Source organism: Trachemys scripta, chromosome 2 (genome assembly GCF_013100865.1).
Source record: "Trachemys scripta elegans isolate TJP31775 chromosome 2, CAS_Tse_1.0, whole genome shotgun sequence".
Taxonomy (NCBI): Eukaryota; Metazoa; Chordata; order Testudines; family Emydidae; genus Trachemys; species Trachemys scripta.
Window position 1 is genome coordinate 111,669,502 of NC_048299.1, and position 25,796 is coordinate 111,695,297.

The following is a 25,796-nucleotide window of genomic DNA, read 5'->3' on the forward strand; positions in this document are numbered from 1 at the left end:
GAAATTTTTGGAGATTATGGTAACAGAAGTCTAGGAAGCCTCTACTGAGCATGAGCAGACTTGCATTCCCTCCTCCCCCTAAAAGGTTTATAAATTGGCCAGATTTGGGCAAATTTAAGGGGGCAAACAATGCATTCCTGACACAAAGGCCACATCCTTGTCAAATTTCAGGTCATCATTGCAAAGCATGGGGATGCCAGAGCTGTTCAGAGAAAAGATCGTCAGAAGTTATTAACATGGGCAAAATGTATTTTTTCCAAGCTGGGTTTTTGGAAATGACCTAACTATTTTGGCTGCAGTTCCCCCCCTCCCCCCCCTACCCCCCCAAAAAACCAGGCAAAAAACACCCAGCATGTAAAATTTCAATTGAAATGGTTAAAGTTTGGCAAAGTTATAAGCAACTGAAAACAGTGTCTTATAGTGGGAAGTGTCAGGCAGTACTACCAGCCCTGCATGTAATGATATTTTACCCTCCCATAAATCAAAAATGTTGACAAAATTGTGGTCAGAATTTTTCCTAGACAGTTCACCTTCAGGCAGAAACCAAGCATAGGTATTTTCAGACCAAAAGTTTTCAGAAATAAAAGTGTGAGAAAACTGGGAACTATGAAGGAAACTGCATCTTTAAAATTAGCTGGTACTATAAGGCCACCACCATAATATTAGTATCAGAGGGGTAGCCGTGTTAGTCTGGATCTGTAAAAAGCAACGAAGAGTCCTGTGGCACCTTATAGACTAACAGACGTACTGGAGCATAAGCTTTCGTGGGTGAATACCCACTTCGTCAGACGCATAATATTGGTGTTATTTTCTAGTTTTTTTTTTAATAACCAACCCAAATTTTGGGCCAAAACTTCCTGATTGTCCCTTTAAATTCCTCTCTTTGTTGCATGTCACATTTCTGCACTTAAAAGGTTATATGGACCAAATTGAAAACATTTGCAGTTCTAGTGCATGAAAGATATATATATATATTTTTTTTTTTAATTCAGGTGTTCGAAACGCATCAAGTAGCAACTCAGTCAGCTAATAAACATCTGTATGAAGCAACACCTATGGAACATCTTCTGGACTTAGTAGACAAATATTGGAATGGTTACAAATCACTCCACTGCAATGAGAAATTTCTTTGTAAGTAAGAAAAAGATATTTTAACAGAGATTAGTGAACAACCTAAGATTTATATAGAATGTACATCATTATTTATTGGGGCTTGCTTGGAAACACAGGAGCTTTGTGTATTAACAGATTAGTGTGTTTTCAGGTTTTGTGAGTTTGCGATATAATTCCATCTTGACTAGTATAATTTAAATGATAGATTTTAGCCTCTGTCTATGGCATGATAATCAGTAATCAGATTTCCAGCACCTAAACTGATGATAATAATCCATTCAACACATTATGGACTGAAGACCGACATAAGCAATTCCACATCCGTGCATAAGGTGGCTTTTATTTTACTTATTCATTGGACATGAAAACCAGAAGCGAATAAAAATACAGTGTTAGAATGGTGGTCTCAGGCCAAACAGAAGTAAGGTGTTGCACCACTGTTAGACCAACTAGCTTTGATCTTAATTTAGGCCTACATTACAATCCAGCAGCGCACTGGTGTAAGCGGGCAGGAGGTATCTCTTTGTTTTTCTGCATCAGATACTCACATAATGGGGAACAGCACAGAAAGGGAAGCATGCTCTTCAGAACCACTATGTCCCCTGCTTTGTGCAAATGGATGGCAGGGGGAAGAGTAGGGGGAAGGTTTGTCTTCCTCACTCTGCCACATCCAGGCTAGCATAGCTGTGCTGGCAGGTCAAGGAATATATGATGAGCTGGATATAAACCTGGCCCACTAGTGAAACTCCTTCAGCGAATTACACTCTTTCCTGGGCTGTTGTACTGGCCCCTTATTCTGGGGCCACAATTGAGCCTTTAGCATTTGTATTACCCATAAGGGATAGCATTGTCTTTATGGCTCAATCCTCCCAACCCCTTTGCAGAATTTAGATTTGCCAAGATTGGACTCCTAGATCAAACTCCAGGTATTTGTGATGTAGATTTTCTTTTAAAATTTTATGTACAATTTTGAACAAAGTAAGTAGCTTTTAGAAAAGTGGATTCAAACGTATACTTTTTTGTGGCTATTTCTGGGGTGCACGTGGCTGACAGCCCAACTAGTTTCTCTTTAGGTTTTTTTGTCCCCCCACCTCCACTTTTGCTACAATCACGTATTAAAAAGGAAATTAATTCATACATTTTATTTTACCCCCACCTTAGGTACAGTACTGCTGTAATGGATCTACTACTATCTGTATTGCTAAGGCGTCTGTTATGTAACTTCACCTTTGCAGCTAGAGGTCTATAAAATCATGAATAGTGTGAAGAATGTGCATAAGGAAGCGTTATTTACCCCTTCACATAAACACAATAACTGGGGGAGGGAGGCATGTCACCCAATGAAATTAATAGGAGGCATGTTTATAAACAAATGGAAGTACTGCTTCACACAACACAGTCAACCTGTGGAACTTGTTGCAGGAGATGTTGTGAAGGTCTGAATCGTCTGTCATTGGCCACTGTCGGAAGGCTGTATACTGGGCTAGATGACCCAATATGGCCATTCTATAAGTAGAATGAACAATATTAAATAGGAAAGGAGTGATGCAACTCAGATATTTACAGATCAAAACTTCTGTGTTCTGTCAAATATCAGAATTTCCATGTGGGTTAGAAGTCACTTAGATCCTGATGGGTGCAGATGAAAGTTATGAGAATGCATAATTAAACAACAGGTAGGGCTACTGAGCATGGTGCTTTTTCTAAAAAATTCATTTTGTGTATACGACAGAATGTATGCATGTCCACACCCTACACATTGTTGTAATAACTTTATGTACAATGTATACCTTGTGGGGTATCATTTGAAAACTCATAATTTGCTGGGCATTATTGTCCCGATAAAATGCGTGTGGCAACATTGTATGTGAAGTTACAAGATTTCACTGGATGTTATTAACACATGTTCCAAACTGAGATTGACAAACCGCTCTCTCTCTCTCTCAAACAAAGGAATGTATGCTCTGCTTAATTTGCATTTAAGCAGTAATCAGAGCCATCAAGCAGGAAGGGTAACAAAGGGTGCTTAAACAGGCTAGGAAAAGCAGCAGGGAATATCCTTTTCTGTAGACTCTGTCTCCTGAATCTCAGCTGGAAGTGTTTTTCAAGAGAGAGACTATAAAAAGGAGGGACAAACAACCCTAAGAGGATCTCTCTCTCCCCCTCCCCCCCTCCTCCACTATTGTATTCATGGCACCAGAAGTAACAAAGGAAGCATTCGCTGGACTAGAGAAGGGATCCTGACCTAAGATATTAAGCCAGTAAGACTGCTGAAAGCATATGGTGAGAAACTTTGCTTGAACCTGATATAGATTAAGTTAAGTACCAGCAGTGTGTTAACTTTATTTTCTTGTAACCTTTTCTGACTTTTGTGCCCCATTACTTGTACTCACTTAAAGTCTCTTTATAGTTAAACTTGTTTTATTGTTTGCTCTAATCCAGTGTGTTTAAATGGAAGTGTCTGAGAAACTTCATTTGGGGTGGCAAGTTACGTGCATATTATTTCTATTAAAGCAATAACAGACTTTATATAAACTTGTAGGGTCAGGAGAGGGCTGGGGAGTACAGGACATATATTTCGGGGGGAAATCTAAGGCTACATCTTCACTACGGGGGGGTCGATTTAAGATACGCAAATTCAGCTACGCGAAGAGCGTAGCTGAATTCGACGTATTGCAGCCGACTTACCCCACTGTAGGGACGGCGGCAAAATCGACCTCTGCGGCTTCCCGTCGACGGCGCTTACTCCCACCTCTGCTGGTGGAGTAAGAGCATCGATTCGGGGATCGATTGTCGCGTCCCGACGGGATGTGATAAATCGATCCCTGAGAGATCGATTTCTACCTGCCGATTCAGGGGGGTAGTGTAGACCCAGCCTAAGACTGGGTGCGTGTTGGGGTCACCTGCAGTATAACCAAGGCTGTTAAGAGCCAAGGTGTGCAGGTTGGCTGCAGCACGCAGACAGACATAGCTGGGAGTGACTTGCATGCTGGAGGCTACAGCAGCAAAGCATTGCAAAGGGCACCGTAGGTTAGAGGTCAGGGATGACACAGCTATCTATTAGTCTGGATTGTAGCCTGATATGTCACAGTATAGTAAACTGAAGGGAGTAGGTGCTGCAGGCTATTTGGTTTGTAAACGCTCTTTATCATATACCATGAGGAATGGAGCCACTGCCTGTGCTAGTTACAGTTTTCTTGGAACCCTCAATACATTCCTGTGGAAGTGCCCTGCCCTCGAGCCTTATGTCTATCTTCAAGCCTGCCCTTGTATGGCTATCGCTTTCTCCTAAGTGCAGTTCTTGCACACACTTGAATGAGACACTGCTGCTGGTTGGCAGTGGGAGTAACTGAAAATCCTAAAAATTAGCCATTAAACGTGTAATTTGCCTTGGCTGGATTTTGAGTACTTGCATGATTTATGACATCATCCAGTTTTGATATTACCTTTTCATTGCAGAAATGTAGCAGTAGGATGTGTTATCAAAAGCAATTTTCTTCAGTCCAGTTACACTTACTGAGCCAAATTCTGCAATAAATTACTGTAGCGTAATTTCAGATGAACTCCATTGAAGTCAATAGAAATCATTGATTAGATTTGATTATCACCAACTGCAGACATTGTTTGAGACCCTTGCCTAATCTGCTCTGTTCTGTTTTTAATTCACAGCTCAGGCAGGACTTGTTTTGTCTGCAATGCAGAAATCTGCACCTGCGGATCAACAAAAAGATTCTGCAACAATGTGTCAGGAGGTGAATAATCTGCTTGTAGAGAAAAAGACTTTACAAAGTCCTTTGTCTGAACAAGATCAGCAATACAACATAAAGATTAACAGTCTGATGTCAGAACTGAGCAACTCTCGAAAAGACATGGTGATTATGGCACTTCTATTTTCTTCTAATGATTCTGTGGTGTGGATGAAATTGAATGCACGTGTGGTAAAAGTGAAGTGTTTAATCATATGAGTTTCTAATTCAAACTGGAAAGATCTTGTTAGTGGGTATAGTTAATACACTAGCTTTCAATTGTGGCAATCAGAGTTCAAATTGAATTTGATTATTGGAATATGTGAAAAGCCTGAATCTCTCTGGACTACAGAGACCTAGTTTGTCAGTCATCACCAAGAGTATGTCTACACTGGCAGAGTTACAGCGCCGGGAGTTACAGCGCTGCTCAGAGAGCACTGAAGGGAAACTGCTGTTGTGTGTTCACACTATCCGCTGCCTGCGCAATAGCGTGTTCACACTTACAGCGATATTTGGAGCGGTACACTCTGGGCAGCTATCCCACAGAGCATCTCTTCCTCTTCTGCTGCTAAGAGTTGTGGGAAGACGGAGGCGGTCACGTGGCATCCTAGGTCCTATCCCCTGGTCCGTGATGCATTGCTTCGCATCCCAGCAATCTCTGTGCTTGCATCCTCATTTGGCGCCATCTTTCAACGGTTTGTGCACTGCGGGCTCTGCCTCTTTGGTCTGCAGGAATGGATCCCGAAGTGTTGACCAGTATATGCTGCTCGCTCTGACCAACACGTCATGAGTGGCAGTGGAGTTTTCCTTAAACTACAAAGTCCAGAGGAGTGCGACATGGATCTCGCCACACATACTAACTATGACATGAGATTACTTGTGGCATTCACGGAGGTGTTGACCACAGTGGAACGCTGCTTTTGGGCTCGGGAAACAAGCACTGAGTGGCTGGATCGCATCATCACACACGTCTTGGATGATGAGCAGTGGCTGCAGAACTTTTGAATGAGAAAAGCCACATTCATGGGACTGTGATGAGCTCACCCCAGTCCTCCAGCGCAAGGACATGAGAATGAGAGCTGCCCTGCTGTTGGAGAAGCATGTGGCGATTGCACTGTGGAAGCTGGCTACTCCAGACTGCTACTGATCGGTCACTAATCAATTCGGAGTGGGAAAGTCAACTGTTGGAGTCGTGTTGAGGGAAGTGTGCAGGGCCATTTCATCGCATCCTGCTCCAAAAGATCATGGCTCTGGGAAACATGCGTGACATTGTGGATGGCTTTGCACAAATGGGCTTCCGCAACTGCGGAGGGCGATAGATGGCACGCACATTCCAATTCTGGCACCAGACCACCTAGCCACTGAGTACATTAATCAGAAGAGGCATTTCTCAATTGTTTTCCAGGCTCTTGTAAATCACTGTGGGTGTTTCGTAGACATTAACGCAGGCTGGTCCGGAAAGGTGCATGACGCATGCATCTTTTGGAACACTGGCCTGTTCAGGAAGCTGCAAGCAGGGACTTTCTTCCCGGACCAGAATATCACAGTAGGAGAAGTCGAAATGCCCATTGAGATCCTGGGAGACCCTGCGTACCCTTTAATGCCGTGGCTTGTGAAGCCATACATGGGGCACCTTGACAACAGCAAGGGGCGGTTCAACAACAGGCTGAGCAAGTGCAGAATGACTGTTGAGTGTGCTTTTAGTCGTTTAAAGATCTGCTGGTGCTGCCTATATGGGAAGTGCAATGGAGAGGCAAGTGAGTCCACAAATACTTCAAAATATTTGTAAACTGCATACCAAAGCCAGTGCTTGGGTGTATAACCTGAACTCTTTTGGAAATCTAGGTTTAATTACACTTACCTTCTGATCAAACTCCCAGTAGCATCCTATCCTATCAAATGGTCAGACAATTCAGAAGAAAGATTCAGATGATCTTCTCTTTGCTCATTAGCATGCACTGTGTAAGCAGCTTGTATCAACTTCTTTTTCCTCTTCAAGTGAAATACTTTGATGCCAAGACTAAATAGTTGTTAAATTTAAAAACAACTTCTAGTTCCCTTTATATTTATGAAATATATTGTGTGTGTTTTAGAGGAATTGAACCACTTTCCTCCCCCCAATTATTAATACTGTGATAGGCTTTCATCCCATTAAATTGAGGATTTAACAGTGATCATGCCTAATCTTTCCAATTTTGCCTAGATAATGTTACTTTGATGTTTGTGGCATTTCTTGTATGTCCATATGCTTAATACTTGCAGTACTCCCTATACTAAAGAAGGTAATTTTATGGCAATTGACTCATTTTTAAGCTTGACCACTGTGTATATACACACTGGGCAGCTTTTTCATAGAATCTAGAAGAGACTTATTTTCTTTCAGCCAATTTAACAGTGCCCATACTCTTCTTATTAATTCAATTTATTTTAAGTATCAAATGCTTTACTAAAATCCAAATATCTGTCTTTTTCATCCCTTTAATTTTGTAATTCAGTCAAAAAAGCATTCAGGTTTGTCTGAATTTGTTGTTTTTGTGAATCCATGTGGATTATTCCTAGTTGTTCCATTATTCTCGTAAAACAATGGTTCTGAATTTTGGGCTCATGATCCAAAAGTAGGTTGCCAACCCTTCCCCTTTCTCACCCCCCCCAACACACACGACAAGAGTTGTTTTCTATATAATCTAAACTTGATGTTAAAATATTTATTGCTTGGTTGTAAAATTAGCTGCCTGAATGTAAATGGTTGCAGTAATAAGGTTTGAGTGTACAGTTTTCAGGACTAGGCAATTTTCAAAGTTCTCAATGTGCATAATTTGTACCTTGATATATTTTAAAGTGTGCCATTTGTCACCTTTGTTTTCTGAAGGTAAATATCTGCTTGGCTCAGTATGGCACAATGAATTTTAAATTAAGTTCTTATTTTATTATTGCACACAGATTTGCTTTAGTTTGGGTTTTTGGGGAGATTTGTGGGGGCTTGGAGGTTGTTTTTTTTTTTTTTGCTAAAAGCACAATGAATTCTGGAATATAGGGGTAATGGAAGAAACACGGGGTGATTTTGGGGTCTCAGAAGGAAAAAGGGGTGTTGCTTAAGGCGTTATAGGTGGAGGAAGATTGAGATCTAAGACCCAAATCCTGCCTTCCAGCATGCAGCCTGAATGTTGGTCCTAGCTTTGACAGAAGGAACACTCACCTGTTCAGCAAAGTGGCTTTGCAACTCCTCTGTGGCCATTATTGCATTAGATATCACAGTCATAAAGAACGGTTACTTACCTTCTGTAACTGTTGTTCTTCGAGATGTGTTGTTCACGTCCATTACACATTAGGTGTACGCGCGCCGTGTGCGCGGACATCGGAAACTTTTTCCCTTAGCGGCTCCCGGCGGGCCCCCCCCTTCCCGCCAGAGCGGCGCCCCGCTCCAGGGTATATATATCCCTGCCGACCCGACCACTCCGGTTCCTTCTTGCCGGAGACTCCAACAGAGGGGAAGGAGGGTGGGAAGTGTAATGGACGTGAACAACACATCTCGAAGAACAACAGTTACAGAAGGTAAGTAACCGTTCTTTCTTCTTCGAGTGATTGTTCACGTCCATTACACATTAGGTGATTCCCAAGCTTACCATTGGAGGTGGGTAGGAGTCAAGATACAACTGACTGTAGCACGGCCCGACCGACCATCGCGTCCTCTCTGGTCTGATGATGGATCGTGTAGTGGGCTGTGAACGTGTGCACCGACGACCAGGTGGCTGCCTTACAGATCTCCTGAATAGGGACCTGCGCCAAGAAGGCCGTTGAGGACGCTTGGGCTCTAGTCGAGTGGGCCCGGATCTCCGGGGCCGGAACATTGGCGAGCTCGTAACAAGTGCGTATACAATGCACAATCCATGCCGACAAGCGCTGTGACGAGATAGGCAAGCCCTTCATACGTTCCGCAATAGCAACGAACAGCTGGGGCGATCTGCGGAACGGCCTGGTCCGTTCCAGGTAAAAAGCAAACGCCCTGCGGACATCCAGGGTATGTAGGCTGCGGTGGTGAGGGTCCGTATGGGGTTTAGGAAAAAACACCGGTAGGCAAATGTCCTGTCCCATGTGAAACTGTGTTACCACCTTTGGGAGGAATTTGGGGTGCAGCCTCAGTTGCACCTTACCCTTATGGATCCCTTCGCATACCTGTTGGTGATCTAGCCACCAGCGTAGCGAGCCGAGCACCTGGTTTGGGATCGTGACTACCTGATCCAATGGGTCTCTGTTGGGGCGGTGCGTATGGGCGAACCACAACTGTAGGGGCCGAAGCCTTAGGCGGGCATGTCTGACCACGTGCGTGCAAGCTGCCATATGCCCCAGAATCTGCATGCAACACCTCGCCGTTGTCGTGGGGAACATTAGGACTGTGCTTACGGCTCTGTGAATTGACCTGAACCGTGCCTCTGGTAGGCTCGCTTGTGCGGTTACCGAGTCTAGGGTTGCGCCTATGAAGTCCAACCTCTGTGTGGGGACTAACGTGGACTTGGGCACATTGACCCGGAGGCCGAGCTTGTCGAACGTCTGCAGGGCCAGCGTCACGTGAGACCGGACCTCGGCCTCCGACCTGCCCGCGAGTAGCTAGTAGGTACGGAAATACATGCATCCTTCTCTTTCGAAGGAAGGCTGCTACCACGGACATGCACTTTGTGAACACTCGTGGTGCTGACGCCAGGCCGAAGGGCAGGACCGTAAACTGGAAGTGGCGCTGGTCGACGATGAAGCGCAGAAAACGTCTGTGGGCCGGATTGATTGAGATGTGAAAGTGGCGTCTTTCATATCGAGGGCAGCATACCAATCCCCCGGATCCAGGGATGGAATAATAGTTCCCAGGGAGACCATACGGAAGCGAGCTTTGATCAGAAACTTGTTTAGATCGCGCAGGTCCAAAATAGGACGGAGGCCTCCTTTTGCCTTGGGGATCAGGAAGTATCTGGAGTAGAATCCTTTTCCCCTTAGGTCTATTGGAACCTCTTCTACTGCTCCAGCAGCGAGAAGGGACTGAACGTCCTGCTTGAGAAGTTGCTCGTGAGAAGGGTCCCTGAAGAGGGACGGGGAAGGGGGATGGCAGGGAGGGGGCGAGGAAAACTGAAGGGTATAGCCCGCCTTCACTGTGCGCAGGACCCATTGGTCCGATGTTATGCGCGACCATGCCCGGTAGAAATGGGACAGGCGGTCTTTGAAAGACAGAGGAGGATCCGGAATGGGATATGGTACGCTGTCCTCGGGCGTAACTTCAAAAGCCTGGCTTATTTCCTGGCTGTGGCTTGCCCTGGCCATGACTCTGGCTCTGGTTAGGCGTATTGTTACGTCTCCGCCTGTTATCCCTGCCTCGACGGCGGTACGGCTCATGTCGGGGTCGAGGATGGTATTGCCTTTGCGGCGGCTGGGGTTTAAAGGGCTTACGCTGCGTTACCGGGGTGTGCATACCCAACGACTTAAGGGTCGCTCGGGAGTCCTTAAGGCTATGTAGCCTGGCATCCATCTGGTCGGAAAACAAGCCCGAACCTTCAGCGTGGTCTGCACCTCCGGCGGGAGACCTGAAGCCTGCAACCACGCCGAACGTCTCATCACGACTCCCGACGCAATTGTTCTAGCCGCAGCGTCTGCTGAGTCTAGCGCGGCCTGTAAAGAGGTCTTGGCCACTGCCATTCCCTCATCCACCAGGGCCTTGAACTCCTGATGCGTGTCAGATGGGAGGGAGTCCTTAAACTTGGCGACTGATGCCCAAGAGTTAAAATTGTGCCTGTTTAGAACCGCCTGCTGATTGGCGATCCTCAGTTGAAGGCCCCCCGAAGAATAGACTTTTCTCCCGAATAAGTCCAATCTCTTGGCTTCCTTGCCCTTGGGGGCAGGAGCTTGCTGGCCATGCCGCTCCTTTTCATTGACCGCCGAGACCACCAAAGAACAGGGGGATGGATGCAGAAAGAGGAAGTCAAACCCTCTAGATGGGGCGAAGTATTTCCTCTCCACTCCCTTTACGGTTGGAGCACTGGAGGCTGGTGTTTGCCACACCGTCTTATAGTTGGACTGTACTGTCCGTATAATCGGGAGTGCGACTCTGGAGGGGCCCTCTGGGCTCAGGATATCGACCATGGGGTCATCCTGCTCTACAGTCTCCTCCGCTTGCAAGCCCAGATTGAGGGCTACCCGGCGAAGCAGGTCTTGGTGTGCCCGGTGGTCAATCGGGGGAGGGCCGGACACCAGTGTGCCCGCTACCGCCTCATCTGGCGAGGAGGAAGAGGTCGGGGCCTTCTGCCCATCCTCATTGTCCTGCAATCCGGCATCAGCCAATTGTTCCTCTGCGGCCTGCCCCGCAGCGTGGGATTGGGACGGTACCGTACTCGGTGCCGAATCCACTCCTTCCCGCTCCGGTGGTCTAGAGACCGTTGCCTCCCTATACGATTGCGGGCGGTGCCGCGGGGAGCGGGATCGGTACCGGGATGGCCCGGATCTCGAGGCTCTCGATGGGGGCCCTTGTTGATGGTAGGCCCAGGGGGTCCAGAATGGCCATTGGCTCGGCTGAACCCATTGGGAATGACCGTAGTCCCTGCTGTCCTGTGACCTATGGGCATACCCGCCGTATCGGTCTGAGTCAGCTCCCGAGACCACTGACGGTGATCTGGAAGGCCACGGCGGCGCCGTCGGGTGGTGCCGGTCTGGTCTTGGGGAGTAGCGCCTCCGCGACCAGGATCTGGAACGGTGCCTTGCCGACCTGGACCTGGAACGGTACCGGTGATCTCGGGACCGGGAACGGCTACAGCTGGTCGGCCTCGGGTAACGAACCGCCGACGCTTCGCGGTGCCGACTCGTGCTTGGTTGCTGAGTCGGTGCCGACCATTTGCTGAAGCCCGACTGCTGCGGTGCTTCCTTAGCCGAGGGCAACCGGGAGTCCACCGAGGCGGAGCTCGATCGGGACCAGTCCCTGGAACGGTGCCGGGACGGCGACCGTGATGGGCGCACCATCGCCGGCTTGCCTCTGCGCGGCAGCATAGGCGGGGCGCCTTCAGCGCGTGCCGGGGCCTCGACGGACAAGGCAATGAGGTCCTTAGCTGCCTCAAACGTGTCCGGAGTGGAGGGCTGTTCCACAAGCTCCTCCAGCCCTTCCTCCTCGCTCGACGCGCCCATCCCGGGGCTCGACGGGCCCTTCGGCGCCGGAGCCACTACCGGGGTCCGTGTTGGGGCCGTATCGGCCTTAGGGGCACTCGAGGTCTTTGCCGGTGCCGCCCTCTTGTGCGGGGAGCGACCTCGGGCCTTAGGTTGGCCCTTCACTTTCGCCGGCGAAGACGATCGGCTTCGTGTATTTCCCCGCTGGGTCGGTGCCGCGGTCTTCGGATGACCCACCGGCGCCGGTTCTCGCACCGAGGCAGGGGCACTCCGCACGGAGGCAGACGGTGCCGTCGAAGTGGAGGGCTGTAATGTCGTCTCCATGAGCAGCTGCTTAAGACGGAAGTCCCTCTCTTTTCTAGTTCTGGGCTTAAAAGCCTTACAGATCTTGCAGCGCTCCTTCTGGTGAGCCTCGCCCAGGCAACGAAGACACGAAGCGTGGGGGTCGCTCAATGGCATGGGCCTGCGGCACGTGGCACAAGCCTTGCAGCCTTGGGCGTGTGGCATACCCCACCGCCCGGGGCCGGTGCCGGGGCTGAACAAACAACCCCGGCAGGAACTTTAAGTACTCTAATGAGCTGTTAACTACTGACTAAACACTACAACAACTAACTGATAACTGTTAGAACTCTAATTGACTATTGCTAAGGGACACTCTCAGACGAGAGACAGAGTTGTTCCAACGCCGCCACGGACGGTAAGAAGGAACTGGAGTGGTCGGGTCGGCAGGGATATATATACCCTGGAGCGGGGCGCCGCTCTGGCGGGAAGGGGGGGCCCGCCGGCCCGACGGGAGCCGCTAAGGGAAAAAGTTTCCGACGTCCGTGCACGCGACGCGCGTACACCTAATGTGTAATGGACGTGAACAATCACTCGAAGAAGAACTTACTCTTTCCACATTCAAGAGGAATGGAAAATCCATGTAGTAACATATCTTCTGGTCCCTTCCATGGTTAGTCCATCACCTGCTCCATGCATAGTGACTGAACATTTCCCTTTGACCCCAGAGGATTTTTCTGACTGGGTGAGGCTTTTGGTATCAAGTGAGGTCTCCATTTAATGGAATACACTTCCCATGTTCTGAACAAGATCCAGTGTAGATATCTAGTCTTATCAGGTGATGTGTACACCTAAGCCATTCTGTCCTACGCCTCTCTGGGTATGTCTACACTACAATTAGACACCCTCAGCTGACTCGGGCTTGCAGGGGGCTGGGTTGTGAGGCTGTTTAACTGCAGTGTAGATTTCCAGGCTAGCGCCCAGGCTCCAGTCTGAACCCAGAAATCTACTGCAATTAAAACAGCCCCTTAGCTCCAGTCCCGTGAGTCCATGTCAGCTGCCAGGGGCCAGCTGCAGGTTTTTAATTGCAGTGTAGACGTACCCTCAGACAGTTCCCACCTCAGTGGTACCTCCTTGTGACACAACGCATCCTGTCGTGTGGATCTCTGACAGTCAGTTGCCACCTCTCACAGGATCTGATGCAGGGGTGCTTTAGCCCTCTGGCTAAGGCACTCAAGTCCTAAGAGTTAAGAACTCAAAACAGGGTCATCTGAGAGTCTTCAGCAGGACTCTGCCCTTCTAGTCAGGGATTGTCTTCAAACAGCCACCCCTTTTGATCAGTTTCCCTGGGCCCAGTCATCCCATTTGGTGGGAGACTTGTCCAGCCATCATGAGGTCCTGTCCTCCAAGGTGCTTGCATCCCCTCCCAGCTTGGAAAATGGAGTGGGGAGAGTGCTTATAAAATCTGCAGATGGCCCCAACCTGGGAGGGGTTGCATGCACTTTGGAGAACAGGATTAGAATTCAAAGTGACCTTGATAAATTGGAGAATTTGTCTGAAAACAAAGATGAAATTCAATAAAAACAAGTGCAAAGTACTATCCTTAAGAAGGGGCGGGGGGAATCAAATACACAACTCCAAAATCAGATTACTGGTTAGGCAGTGGAACTGCAGAAGAGGACCTAGGGGGTCATAATGCATCTCAAATATGAGCAGTTGCAGCGATGCAGTTGCAGAAAATGCTAATATTATTCAGGGGTGTATCAACAGTAGTGTTGTAAGTAAGACACTGGAGATAATAGTCCCATTCTACTTGGCCCTGGTGAGACCCAGCTGTGTCCAGTTTTGGGCACCACGCTTTAAGAAAGATGTGGACAATTGGAGCGAGTCCAGAGGAGAGCAACTAAAATGAAATGTTTAGAAGAGCTGACCTCTGAGGAAAGGTTAAACTTTATCTTTAGTTTTGATAAAAGAAGACTGAGGGGAAACCTGGTAACTCTTGAGACAAGCTGAGGTGTTACAAGAGAGGACAGTGATCAGTTGCTCTCAGTGCCCACTGAAGGTAGGTCAAGTAGTAATGGGCTTAATCTGCAGCAAGAGAGATTTAGTTTAAATATCAGGAAAAAAAAAAGCTTCCTAAACTATAAGGACAGTTAAGTACTGGAATAGGCTTCCAAGGAAAGTTTTGGAATTCCTGTCATTGGAGATTTTTAAGACCAGGTTATTCAGACATATCGGGGATTGTCTGACTCTAGGTATACTTGGTCCTGCCTCAGCATGAAGTTGGTGGGCGGGGCTGGACTAGATGACCTGTCAAGGTCCCTTCCAGCCCTACATTTTTATGGTTCTGTCTCTCAGACTCTTGGTTGTAACTGGGCTTCTTTCATAGAGAGAGAAGCAGAGCTCTGTTCCCCTTCCTGGTCAGCCAGGAACAGAGCTAGAATTTGATTTAACTCCACTCCACACCTGACATCTACTGCAGGTGTAGCTGGATGGGGCTAAATGGGTCCACAGGCCCTCATTAATCTACTTGCCAGTGTGTCCCATCACAGCCTCCTATATGATCTGTATCCAACCAGGATTATTCTGTCAAGACTTCACTTGGCACTGTAGGTCAGTCCAGGATACTACCTTCCTTACTTGTGAGTCTTTCCTTTCCTGTGCCATCCTGTACCTTCGTCCTCGGTGCCTGAGAGCAAAATGAAAGAACACAAGCAATTTTCTGCTATGGAGTTTATGGCCAAGAAGCCAGATTAATTATACCATGTGAGTGAATAGCACTATGGAGTTGTTTTGGTTTTTTTTGGTTTTTTTTGGGGGGGGGGGGAGGGGTTGGACTTAATCCAGTCCTTGATCTTCAGCAGCGTCAGCTGATGCTGAGCAATCCAAAACAACTCCATCTGACAAGGAATCTAGGAAGATGGATAAGTTTGGCAAAAAGTTGTCTCTTCTGCTTGGCTGTGAGACTGCCATTTCAAGGCAGTAATGGCCAGTTACAATTACTCTGTGAAATAAATTCACATCACAGCACTGTGAGCTGTGGACCCATGAAGAAAGTAGTTACCATTGTGACTATATGGACTCACACCATCTGGAAAATCCCTCTTGCTATGGACAGTCAGCAGTTCAGTTACCATAAAGGCTGTGAATCTGGATCCCTGTCGATATCATTCCCCTGGGAATCCATCCAGGGGAATACCAGGCTTTCCCAAGTTCTGGACTATTGTGATTCAATGACTGCTGTAATGTTTGTTTTCCATGGAACCAAGTTACAGAAAACAAAATAAATCAGGTCTTGCCTGATACCAGGTCTTGCCTTTTTCGTTTTCAGTAGTGATTGCTTTATGATTTACTGTGTTACAAAATCATGTTTAGACTTTCAAAGAATAATTTACTAGGAAAATGTTCAGTTGTTATCAATTTCCTTTTTAAGGTTTGTTCTGTTTTTCTTAATTTTTTAAATGTCACTAGGATATCTTGAAGCAACGTTTAGACCAGTTGTTGGAAGAGAACACTAACTTAAAAGCTCATCTGTTAAATGTGGAACAGAATGTGAAAAATGCAGACAGTTCTAGTTCATTACATTTGCAACTTACTGGTGAGTTTTTAAAAACACTTGTTTTAATAACTGTTGTGTCAAAGGCAAACCCATATCTGTGTTCTGCATTTAGGTTTAATTTGTATATTATGGCCAGATCATGATGCCTTTACCCACACCAAGTAGTACCTCATTCCACAAGTACTTCCATGGCAATTATTATTTGTATTACCTTAATGCCTAGTGCCCTACACATAGACCAAGACCCCATTATGATAGGAGTAGTACAGCAAACAAAAAGACAGTCTCTGCCCCAAAGGTCTTACAAACTAAGTAGGAGACAATAGATGAATATAGACAGGAGTACAAGGAAACAATGAGACAACCTAGGTCAGCATAATAGGCATTGGTCTGTGCACACCAGCAGCCTACCTGTTGTCAAGTTTTTTGTAGGCATCACAGCAAAGGGGGGATTTGAAGGTAGCTAATTAGGTAGCTTTGTGCACGTTTACAGTGAGTGCCTCCCAAGCATGTGGGGCAGCGTGGTAAAAGGCATAAAGGTGCTTATTTGAATATTTAACAAATGGGCAGTGGAGACTGGCATCATGGGCTGATCGGAGGCAAGCATGAACAGATTGACAACGAACAATAGGTAACATGGTAATTGATTTGTGAAGGGCCTTGAAAGTGAACACAAGCAGCTTATGTTTGATGTGACAGAGAAGGGGAAGCCAGTGGAGAGATTCAAAGAGAGGGGCAACAGCAGAGCGGAGGATGTAGCTCACTGTTTTAAAGATATAATCAACAATTTCTCAGTCAAACCACATTTAAAGTGGACAAATTTTCTCTTAATGCTTACTTATTTAGTGTGTGTTTGCACATCCAGCATAGATTCTAAATTTGCTTAGACCAACCAGAATAGAATAAGGACACATAAGTATTGGTTAAAGTCCACTAACTGCAACCTTATTAATAAGTCTATTAGCGTTAAGATGTGGATCTTACTATTAACCTGGTGACATGATACCCTCTGGTGGCCCTATCAATAAAGTTCCAGTATGCCAAAACAAAAGATGCACTTCATCCACTAACAAACTCCACTCCGCCCCCGCTCCCCCCATGAGTAAGTATCAGGGCAACAATGAGGCATGCCATGTAACAAGGCCTGACATGCTAGTGACATCAGTCTAGTGTCAACACATTGAAGTGCCCAGAATCTGGGATAAGGGATAAAGAACACCAGTTATACAGGGATTACCATTTATGCTTTCTAAGACCATTTCTTCCCACTAGTCCCTGGGAAGCCAAGGAACCCATCCAATCAGGTATGAATGCACTAATAAGCGGAGGTCTACACTTAAAATACTGCAGCACTCCTTCAGTGAAGATGCTAATATGCCGATGCGGGAGCTTCTCCTGTTGATGGAATTAATCCACCTCCACGAGAGGTGGTAGCTATGTCCACGGGAGAGGCCCTCCCATCAACATAGTGCTATCTACACTGGTGTTAGGTCGGAGGTTAATGATCTGGAGGATGGCGTGGACTGTACCCTCAGCAGATTTGCAGATTACACTAAACTGAGAGGAGTGGTAGATACGCTGGAGGGTTAGAGATAAGAGGATTGGACCAAAAGAAATCTGATGAGGTTCAACAAGGACAAGTGCAGAGTCCTGCACTTAGGACGGAAGAATCCCATGCGCTGCTACAGACTGGGGACCGAATGGCTAGGCAGCAGTTCTGCAGAAAAGGACCTAGGGGTTACAGTGGATGAGAAGCTGGATATGAGTCAACAGTGTGCCCTTGTTGCCAAGAAGGCTAACGGCATTTTGGGCTGTATAAGTAGGGGCATTGCCAGCAGATCGAGGAACGTGATCATTCCCCTCTATTCAACAGTGGTGAGGTCTCATCTGGAGTAGTGTGTCCAGTTTTGGGCCCCCCACTACAAGAAGGATGTGGAAAAATTGGAACGAGGTGGGATTTGATAGCTGATTTCAACTCCCTGAAAGGGGGTTCCAAAGAAGATGGATCTAGACTGTTCTCAGTGATACCAGATGACAGAATAAGGAGTAATGGTCTCAAGTTGCAGTGGGCGAGGTTTAGGTTGGATAGTAGGAAAAACTTTTTCACTAGGAGGGTGGTGAAGCACTGGAATAGGTTATCTAGGGAGGTGGTGGAATCTCCTTCCTTAGAGGTTTTTAAGGTCAGGCTTGACAAAGCCCTGGCTGGGATGATTTAGTTGGGGGTTGGACTAGATGACCTCCTGAGGTTCCTTCCAACCCTGATATTCTATGATTCTATAACTGTCACTCAGGGGCATGGATTTTTCACACTCTTTAGCGACTGTTATACCGATGTAAGTTTATTGTGTAGACCTGGCCTGAGTCTGCTCCACTGTCACGTTGATTAATTCTGTCCTCCTTGAAAGCACTAGAGCCAGGATAATACCTGTCACTCAATTTCACACTTCCTTCTTGCGCTTTCAGCGCAAATTCACATTTGCAGAAGAATGTGACCTTTTTCCTTTCTGTGAACGTTAAAATCATAATTTCTTTGGACAAATGTTCATAAAAAATGATGGAAGAGGATTGCAGATGCCATGTAAGTAAACTTACAGTTTTTATTTGAATGAATACTCTCGTTTACTTTTTCAGGAACCAGCCAATTAGCAAATATCAGCATCTCTTCAGGCAAACAAACATTCTCATATAGGGCAACGATAGCTGCATCCCATCAGGAAGAGGCATATATAAACTCATAGAAATAACTGGTGAAAAAGGCCTGTTAGATCATCCAGTCCATCCTTCCTGGTCAATGCAGCATTGTTCACTACAATAACATTCACCAGTGCTTTTCACCGTACTTTCTACATGACGCAGTTTCCACCATTTAGTACTCACTGTTAGGAAACTTTTCTTTGCTTGGATTAATACTGAGGGCATTTATTACAGATGATTGTATTGCACACACCAATGGTAATTTATTAAATAACAAATGTTATAAATTGTCCCTTTAGATTTTTATGTTATCTGCATTTTGGGTCCAAAAAAGATGGACAGAGTCCCTTTTTAAAATGATTTGGTGCCTTATAGAGCCTTAGTAGTCTTCAATACATTTCTCATGCTTTTTTCATCTAGACACTTTTACTTGTTACCTACTTCAGTACCAAAGAGTAGGAAACATAATTTACCTGAACACCCACCTACCCACCTCCAAAAAACAAAGCCCCACTCAGTTTGAAAAAAAAAATAATAATAATGAAATCTGAAAGTGTGTTTCAGAGAATCATAGATGTGTAGGGCTGGAGGGACCTTGAGAGCTAAATAGTGGAGTCCAGCTAAAAAGCACTCACTAAAATTATACCTCCTTTTAGAAAAATTGTATTTTCACTCACACACACATCCACAGAAGTCTGAAAGTCAACATTTGGGAGACCCAAACAGTCCCCCTGTGCCATATAACTCTCCAGAATCACAGAAAGATGAGTTTATTTGGGGAGGCAGGTATGAGTTAGGCTAGCTTCCAAGTTAACTATGGAGTGGCCATTGCCAGCATTCACCTTATCTGTAAAGAAGGGGGATCTGCAGTAAATTAGGCTCATCATCGCTAGTTCTAAAACTATAAAAATAACGTTTCCTGATCTTCTTCCTGTCCTCCCACCAATATAATGCATTGTATTGGCATTTTGGAGCCTGAAGATTTTGGGGTGCTAACCAGAAGGCATTACTTTAGGCTTAGGGAAATAAAAATGTGTCTGAAGTTCATAATACTCTTATATTCATATAGCACCTTTCAGCCTGGAAGATCCCAAAGCACTTTACAAACTTAACAAGCTACTATATTACTATAAACAATTTAAAACAGCAAGTGAAAATACAACTTACAATGGTGTCATAGGGCAGTCCCACCTGAGCGCTGTCCTGCTGCAGGATACAGCATGACAGGTGCAACTGCTTAAGTTTCCTTTCTTCAGACTTCCCAGAAATAGTTCAGTGCATCATCTCAAGTGTAATAATAGCCCTTGTGGGGTCACTTATTCCCAAAGTCCCACGAACATAAATTATTACAAATGTCCCACAGCCATAGTTCATATTTCCCCACCATAGTCAAAACAGTACATGCAACATACTGGTCCAGCATCCATCACTATGTCCCAGCCATCCAGTGCCATCCTTTCCTGACCTTATACCAGGACAGCCCCCCAACCCTTTTAACTGGAGTGCCTGCTAGGGAGAGCTGGGGGAACGCCCACAGCCTCTCTGCTGGGAGCTTCCTTGCCAGGGAGCATCGTGATTGTGTGAGGGATGATCTAGTCTGACCTTCTACACATTGCAGACCACAGAACCTCACCCACCCACTCCTGTAATAGACCCCTAACCTCTGGTTGAGGTACTCATTTTCTTCTGGGTCCAGCTCTGCAGGTCTGGAGATGTCAGCAGGTAATTTGCTCCCCTGCCTTCAACCTTCTCTAAGCCTTGGCTCCAGCTCTCTGGCTTGGAGCCAGCAGGCTGCTTCTGCTTATTCTTCTTCTTCTCCTCATCCTCCCACCACCACCCAGCAAATCCCTCTTGCTGTTCTTCTGGCCTTCAGCCTTCTCCCACCCCCAAATGTACAGTCTGCAGCAGCTTACCTGCCTTCTTCTTCACTGCCAGGCAACCCTCACCTGCCCTCATCTTGACAGGTTCTGATTCACCAGCTCTCTCGCTCTCTGATCCTTTATAGCCCACAGGTGCTGTCTCACCCTCCTAAATTGGCAAAATGGGAACACTTGCTCTGGCACAAGGGAGCTGGACCTGCTTCATTCACAGGGGCCAGCCAGATGGAAACTGCAAGGGGAGGTTTATAGTTAAAATGTAAGTTGAAATTTGGCCAGGGCACTGGCTTTAATGCCCTTAATTTTGGAGATCAACCCAACTGCACTGAAATCAATGGAAAGCCTGTCATTGACTTCACTTCAGGCTCATGAAGAATATTTTGGGATCTTTAACTGGCACAAAAGGTCAGGCTCTCAACTGTAAGTCTCATCCAAGGGGTGAATATGCAGTCTTATTTTATGCTACTGTACAATATTTACCCCTCTGAGGTTAGGTTGAATTTTCATCGAGAGATGTAGCCTCCTTAAGATATTTTGTCTCTTTGAATTTTAGATCTGCAAAACGAGAATCAACAGTTAAGAAGTGAAAACATCAACTTGAAACAGCGTCTTCAGCACTATGATCAGATTCAGGAGCTCACAGAGATGTTGCAGGAAAGTCACAGGTATATTGAAGATCCTGGTCAGAAATAAAAGGAACTACATAAGAAACCCTTTGGCATATTGAGTACTTTGAAATTTTAAATTCATTCTATATTAATGTACCAGAGCTTCTCAGTTAAATGTTTACTATGAGTGGCAGATGCTCAGTACATTTAAAATGTAAACATAGTAGGCCTTTTCGTCTCAGTATTTAATGAACAACAATGGAAAGTTTACTTAATGATTTCTTTAGTGCTCCATAGTACATTTTTAGTCCAGAGTACGGAGTTGTCTTTAGGTTCTGTGGAGGCAGAGGCAGCAGAAGATGCCTCTTAGCAACCAGTCTGCTCAGCCAGCTCTCTACCTCTTAAATTGACAATCTATAAAACTAAATCAAGAGCAACATTTTAAGTATTTCATTTGTTTTTTCAAATTTTAAACTGTGAAGATTTATACTCCAGAGAAAGTTGAATAACTTACTATCCTGGAGGAGGGTGAGTGGGATGAATTAAAATTTTTAATTACAGAAGGAAAATGATCAGATACAAATTTTCCATTCCGCTTCATGACATCTCCACTAGTGCATAATTTTGAGAAATAACGAGCAGCAACAAATTGAGATGGGTGGGTGGGGGTCTGAATTAACACTGTAAGTCAATTAATGGAGTTAGCCCCAAAAATGTAGAATTCCTGCCCCCTATGGAAAGCAGGCCCTGGGCCTATATAAGGACCACTGCCTGAAGTATACTTCTACCAGAGAAGGGCTCTCTGGGCAGGATTGAAGTCTGTCTTGTAATGTTTTATAAAAGTACACAGGGATGACTACATTGCTGCTTTTCAGATTTCTTCTGGGAGTGCAAGTGCATTCTCTACTTGTTCCTTTAGCCATCAGGTGACCATCAATCTGCCCATTGAAGCTGGTACAGTGTGCTGTGATACCCTCTGGAATTAGTTGGTTGGAGGCCTTGTGTGCCTCTCTGATGCAGCACTACTCCATTTTGCCAGCGAGGTGTAATGTGCTAGATCTCATGCATTTTTCGCAGAAGGGGGAAGAAAAAGGGTGATGGATTTCCTTCTAGGTTCTGTATAAATTGAGATGGAATGTTAGTGCTCTGCATGCATACCTCTCCAGGGGGAAAATCCTGAATTTTTGTTTAAAGACACTAGCTGAGAGGGAGAAATTGAGGCTGGCCCTCCCACTGGAGGAAAATAGCTGGGCAGCAAGAGGAAGACAGGACAGAGCAGATGGGTTGCTAAGCAACAGCTTGAGCGGCCTCCAGTTTCACTGCTGAAAGGAGACCCCTGACTTGGGCTAACTCACTGGAGAGGTGGTGTACAAGAGAGACTAGAGACATGTTTTATGAAGGTGTAAATATTGCTCTATTTTATTACTGTTTGAATGAAAGGATTGGAATGTGTGATGAATTATTTTATTTTAATTACGTGACTCGTGGTGCTCTGTCAAATTGGGAGAACTAGAATCTGAAGGACGCTGTTTATCGCCAGAAGAGATAGCAGCAGAGGTATTGGCAGTGCCAAGTGCCATACGCACTGGCCTACTAATGTTTTATGTTTGTACAGTGTCCAGGGGATTAGATGGCTGATTTTATGAATTGAATAAATAAGTTTCAGCCATATTCTGGCGGGATCATCTCTTGGGAGCGGAAAATATCTTAGTCTCCATGCCCATTTAAACATTTTCCTCTCTGCCAAAACAGTCAGCGAGGAGGGGTTGAGTACTGTGTGTTTTTTTGTGATGTAGTTACATGCTATTTGAGGAGATGAACTTGAAACAACCAATTTATTTCAGTGTAATGTAGGCCTTCTGTTCAATGGTAATGACTTTCAGCCATTGATCAACGTGGGTTGATTTAAACCAGTGGCAGATACTGTGGCAAAAATCCTATAGGGTCTCATAGAAACAACTCATTTTAAGCAGGCCCTGCTATTCTACAGAAGCTACAGATTCTCTCTACGAGGTTGATGCAGCTGTAGCATCCCTCACAAAGGATTTGAATCTTCTTCAGCAGCCCATAGAGCCTCCCTGTTAACCACAACTTGCTGGAGTCAGAGTGTCCTGTTGCGATAGGCTAAAAAACATCCGCTCCCAGAATTGTGATTAACTCAAGTCAGTACTAAAGAAAATATACCTACCCACTCCGTTTGTGGTGGATGGACTATGGATTCCAGGGGCTGATGGTGAAACTCTGGCTAGGAGCCAAGTCTGGCATTTTCTGGGACTGACCTTTGTCCCCAGTATAAATCACCTGAAACAAGTTCTCTTGGCCGCTAAATGGTCACCTTTTTAGGATCTGTAATGTAGCGAACAGTTTTATATTCTAAACTTGTAATACATGATATGTGATGTGATCTACTAATAAGAAATTAATGTTTCTGTCCAGTTATAGAATAACTCATTTGGTGAGAGGATAGAAGGGGCATGACCCCAGCCCCTTTTTGTTGTGTTTTTGTGCTTTAGTAAGTTGCTCTCTCTCTGTGTGTTCTGGGGAGATGAGATTTGGGCCTTATTTTGAGATGGCCATGGTGCATACATGCTAAAAAAAGTTCCCCTTATAAACTTTGTTTTTGTATGACTTATAATTTTTGACACTTGTTCTTAAAATCAATGTCAGTATATATCTGAAAGATTGCTTTGTATAACTTCCTTTCAACATGATCTGGAGATCAGACAAAACTAGGGGGGAATCTTCAGCTTCAGATAAAATGAAATGTGGATCTGATAAATCCCAATTTTGGATTTGGAAAAACAAAACATCCTTGGTCTTGCCCATGGGTGTCCTAAACATATGGGGTGAGAGTCTGTGCAGTCCTCTGAGTGGGGAGGGTTGCCATAATAAGGTAACGAAATACAGTATGTCTATATCTTGGCAGTTATGAGGATTTCAAAATTAACACAACAGCTTCTTTTATAGTTGTTTCAGTGGCTAAAAAATAGTTGGCCAGAACTTTCGTAATGTAAAATACTATTTTATGTCAGCTGAGGATTTAGTCCAATGAAGGCAAACTTGTTCATATGGAGAGCACATCTATTTGAAATGTATTATTGAGATAAATCTTTCCGCTAAGGAATGTTTACTTGGTCATAAATTATTCCTAAAAATCTCTCTCTTCTTTTATACATTCAAAGTGGGGAAAAATAGCTCACAATAGCTTATTCCGTAATAGAATTACAAAGAAATAGTAGTACCCAATAGAAATGTGAAAGGAAGTAAAAAGACTTTATGAAATGGTTGAAATAATAAGCACAATTAGATGTTTGGATTGTTTATTTGCAGAACTTTGGTTTCTACCAATGAGCATCTCCTGCAAGAATTAGCAGAGACACGTATACGGCACAGGACTGAAGTTGAGCAGCTACACTGGAGTTACAATCAGTTAAAAAAAACAATGGATAAACATCCTCATAGCAACATGGACAACAGCAGGTGTTAGTGACAATCCAAGGAAGTTTATTGTAAATGATTTATAAGAGGTGACACCCTTGAGTTTATCTGACTGTGTGAGTAAACATTTACAACTGCACCATGAGTTGATGTCTTTGATACCTTTTATTTATTCAAAATTGTTTTTCTGTCGTTATGCATATGAATTGTTCAGCAGAGATTTCTCCAGAACAAATCTTCACTTTCTTTTTTACAGAAACATGGATGTGCATGATGGCAATTTAAACCCAGTCAGAAATTTTGGTTGAGCACTTTCAGTCCAGAACTCAGGGCTACCTAAAGCTAAATGTGAGTTCAAATTTAGAACTATTATTTTGAAATCAGAACCTTAAGTGCCAATGGCTGAGTTAGTTCACAAGGACATAGCTCATATTTTTATATATAAATGTAGTATAACGTAAGTTGAATTATAGCACTGATTTGTACTTATGCGCTGGGTACTGCTGTCCATATTATCAAATGTAATATTAAACATGGTTTAGAAGGGAAACTTTTTAGGGAAATAGAAAATATTCACTGCTTGCTCTTTCAATTCCACTGTGGGTGAGCACCTGTAACAAGAGGTGAAACTTTACAAAGAATGTATCTGTGATAGTCCTTTGGCCTATGTGTGATTGATAGTAACTTTAGTTATTCCATTACAAATAACACTATCAAATATTTTCCCTAAACAGCCATCATTGTCTAAGGCTTTTATTTTACTCTCCATAATTTTACTGAGTATGAGCTGTACTCTGGTACTCTTTCACCTACTAGTACACTTAGAGTCACATTCTCTACTGAGATCCGCCCTCTTTGGTCTCTCAGGCAGCACAAAAAGGGTGGATTCTAGCCAGCAGAAAATTTCCCCGTCAAATGTGTATTGAATTCTGCAGAAAAGGACCTGGGGATTCCAGTGGATGAGAAGCTGGATATGAGTCAGCAGTGTGCCCTTGTTGCCAAGAAGGCCAACGGCATATTGGGCTGTATTAATAGGAGCATTGCCAGTAGATCGAGGGAAGTGATTATTCCCCTCTATTCAACACTGGTGAGGCAACATCTGGAGTATTGTGTCCAGTTTTGGGCCCCCTACTACAGAAAGGATGTGGACAAATTGGAGAGAGTCCAGTGGAGGGCAATGAAAATGATTAGGGGGCTGAGCACATGACTTATGAGGAGAGGCTGAGGGAACTGGGGTTATTTAGTCTGCAGAAGAGAAGAGTGAGGGGGGGATTTGATAGCAGCCTTCAGGTAGTTGAAGGCTGCTATCAAATCCCCCCTCATTCTTCTCTTCTGGAGACTAAACAATCCC

At 45.0% G+C, this 25,796-nt stretch overlaps 1 protein-coding gene across 3 annotated transcripts in view; it reads left to right on the forward strand.

The window, feature by feature from the left end:
- CEP72 (centrosomal protein 72) overlaps positions 1-25,176 on the forward strand; it is a 52,303-nt gene extending 27,127 nt beyond the window's left edge. For 2 of the 3 annotated variants that reach the window (XM_034761417.1, XM_034761418.1), the window contains 5 exons: positions 993-1,131; positions 4,783-4,985; positions 15,741-15,867; positions 20,953-21,064; positions 24,338-25,176. In XM_034761417.1, coding sequence (XP_034617308.1) covers positions 993-1,131; positions 4,783-4,985; positions 15,741-15,867; positions 20,953-21,064; positions 24,338-24,494 — 738 coding nt within the window. In that variant the 3' untranslated portion in view covers positions 24,495-25,176. Of the gene's footprint in view, positions 1-992; positions 1,132-4,782; positions 4,986-15,740; positions 15,868-18,291; positions 18,407-20,952; positions 21,065-24,337 lie in introns of those variants that run through there. The other variant, XR_004644563.1, reaches the window with a different exon arrangement.
- The last annotated feature ends 620 nt before the right edge of the window (positions 25,177-25,796 follow it).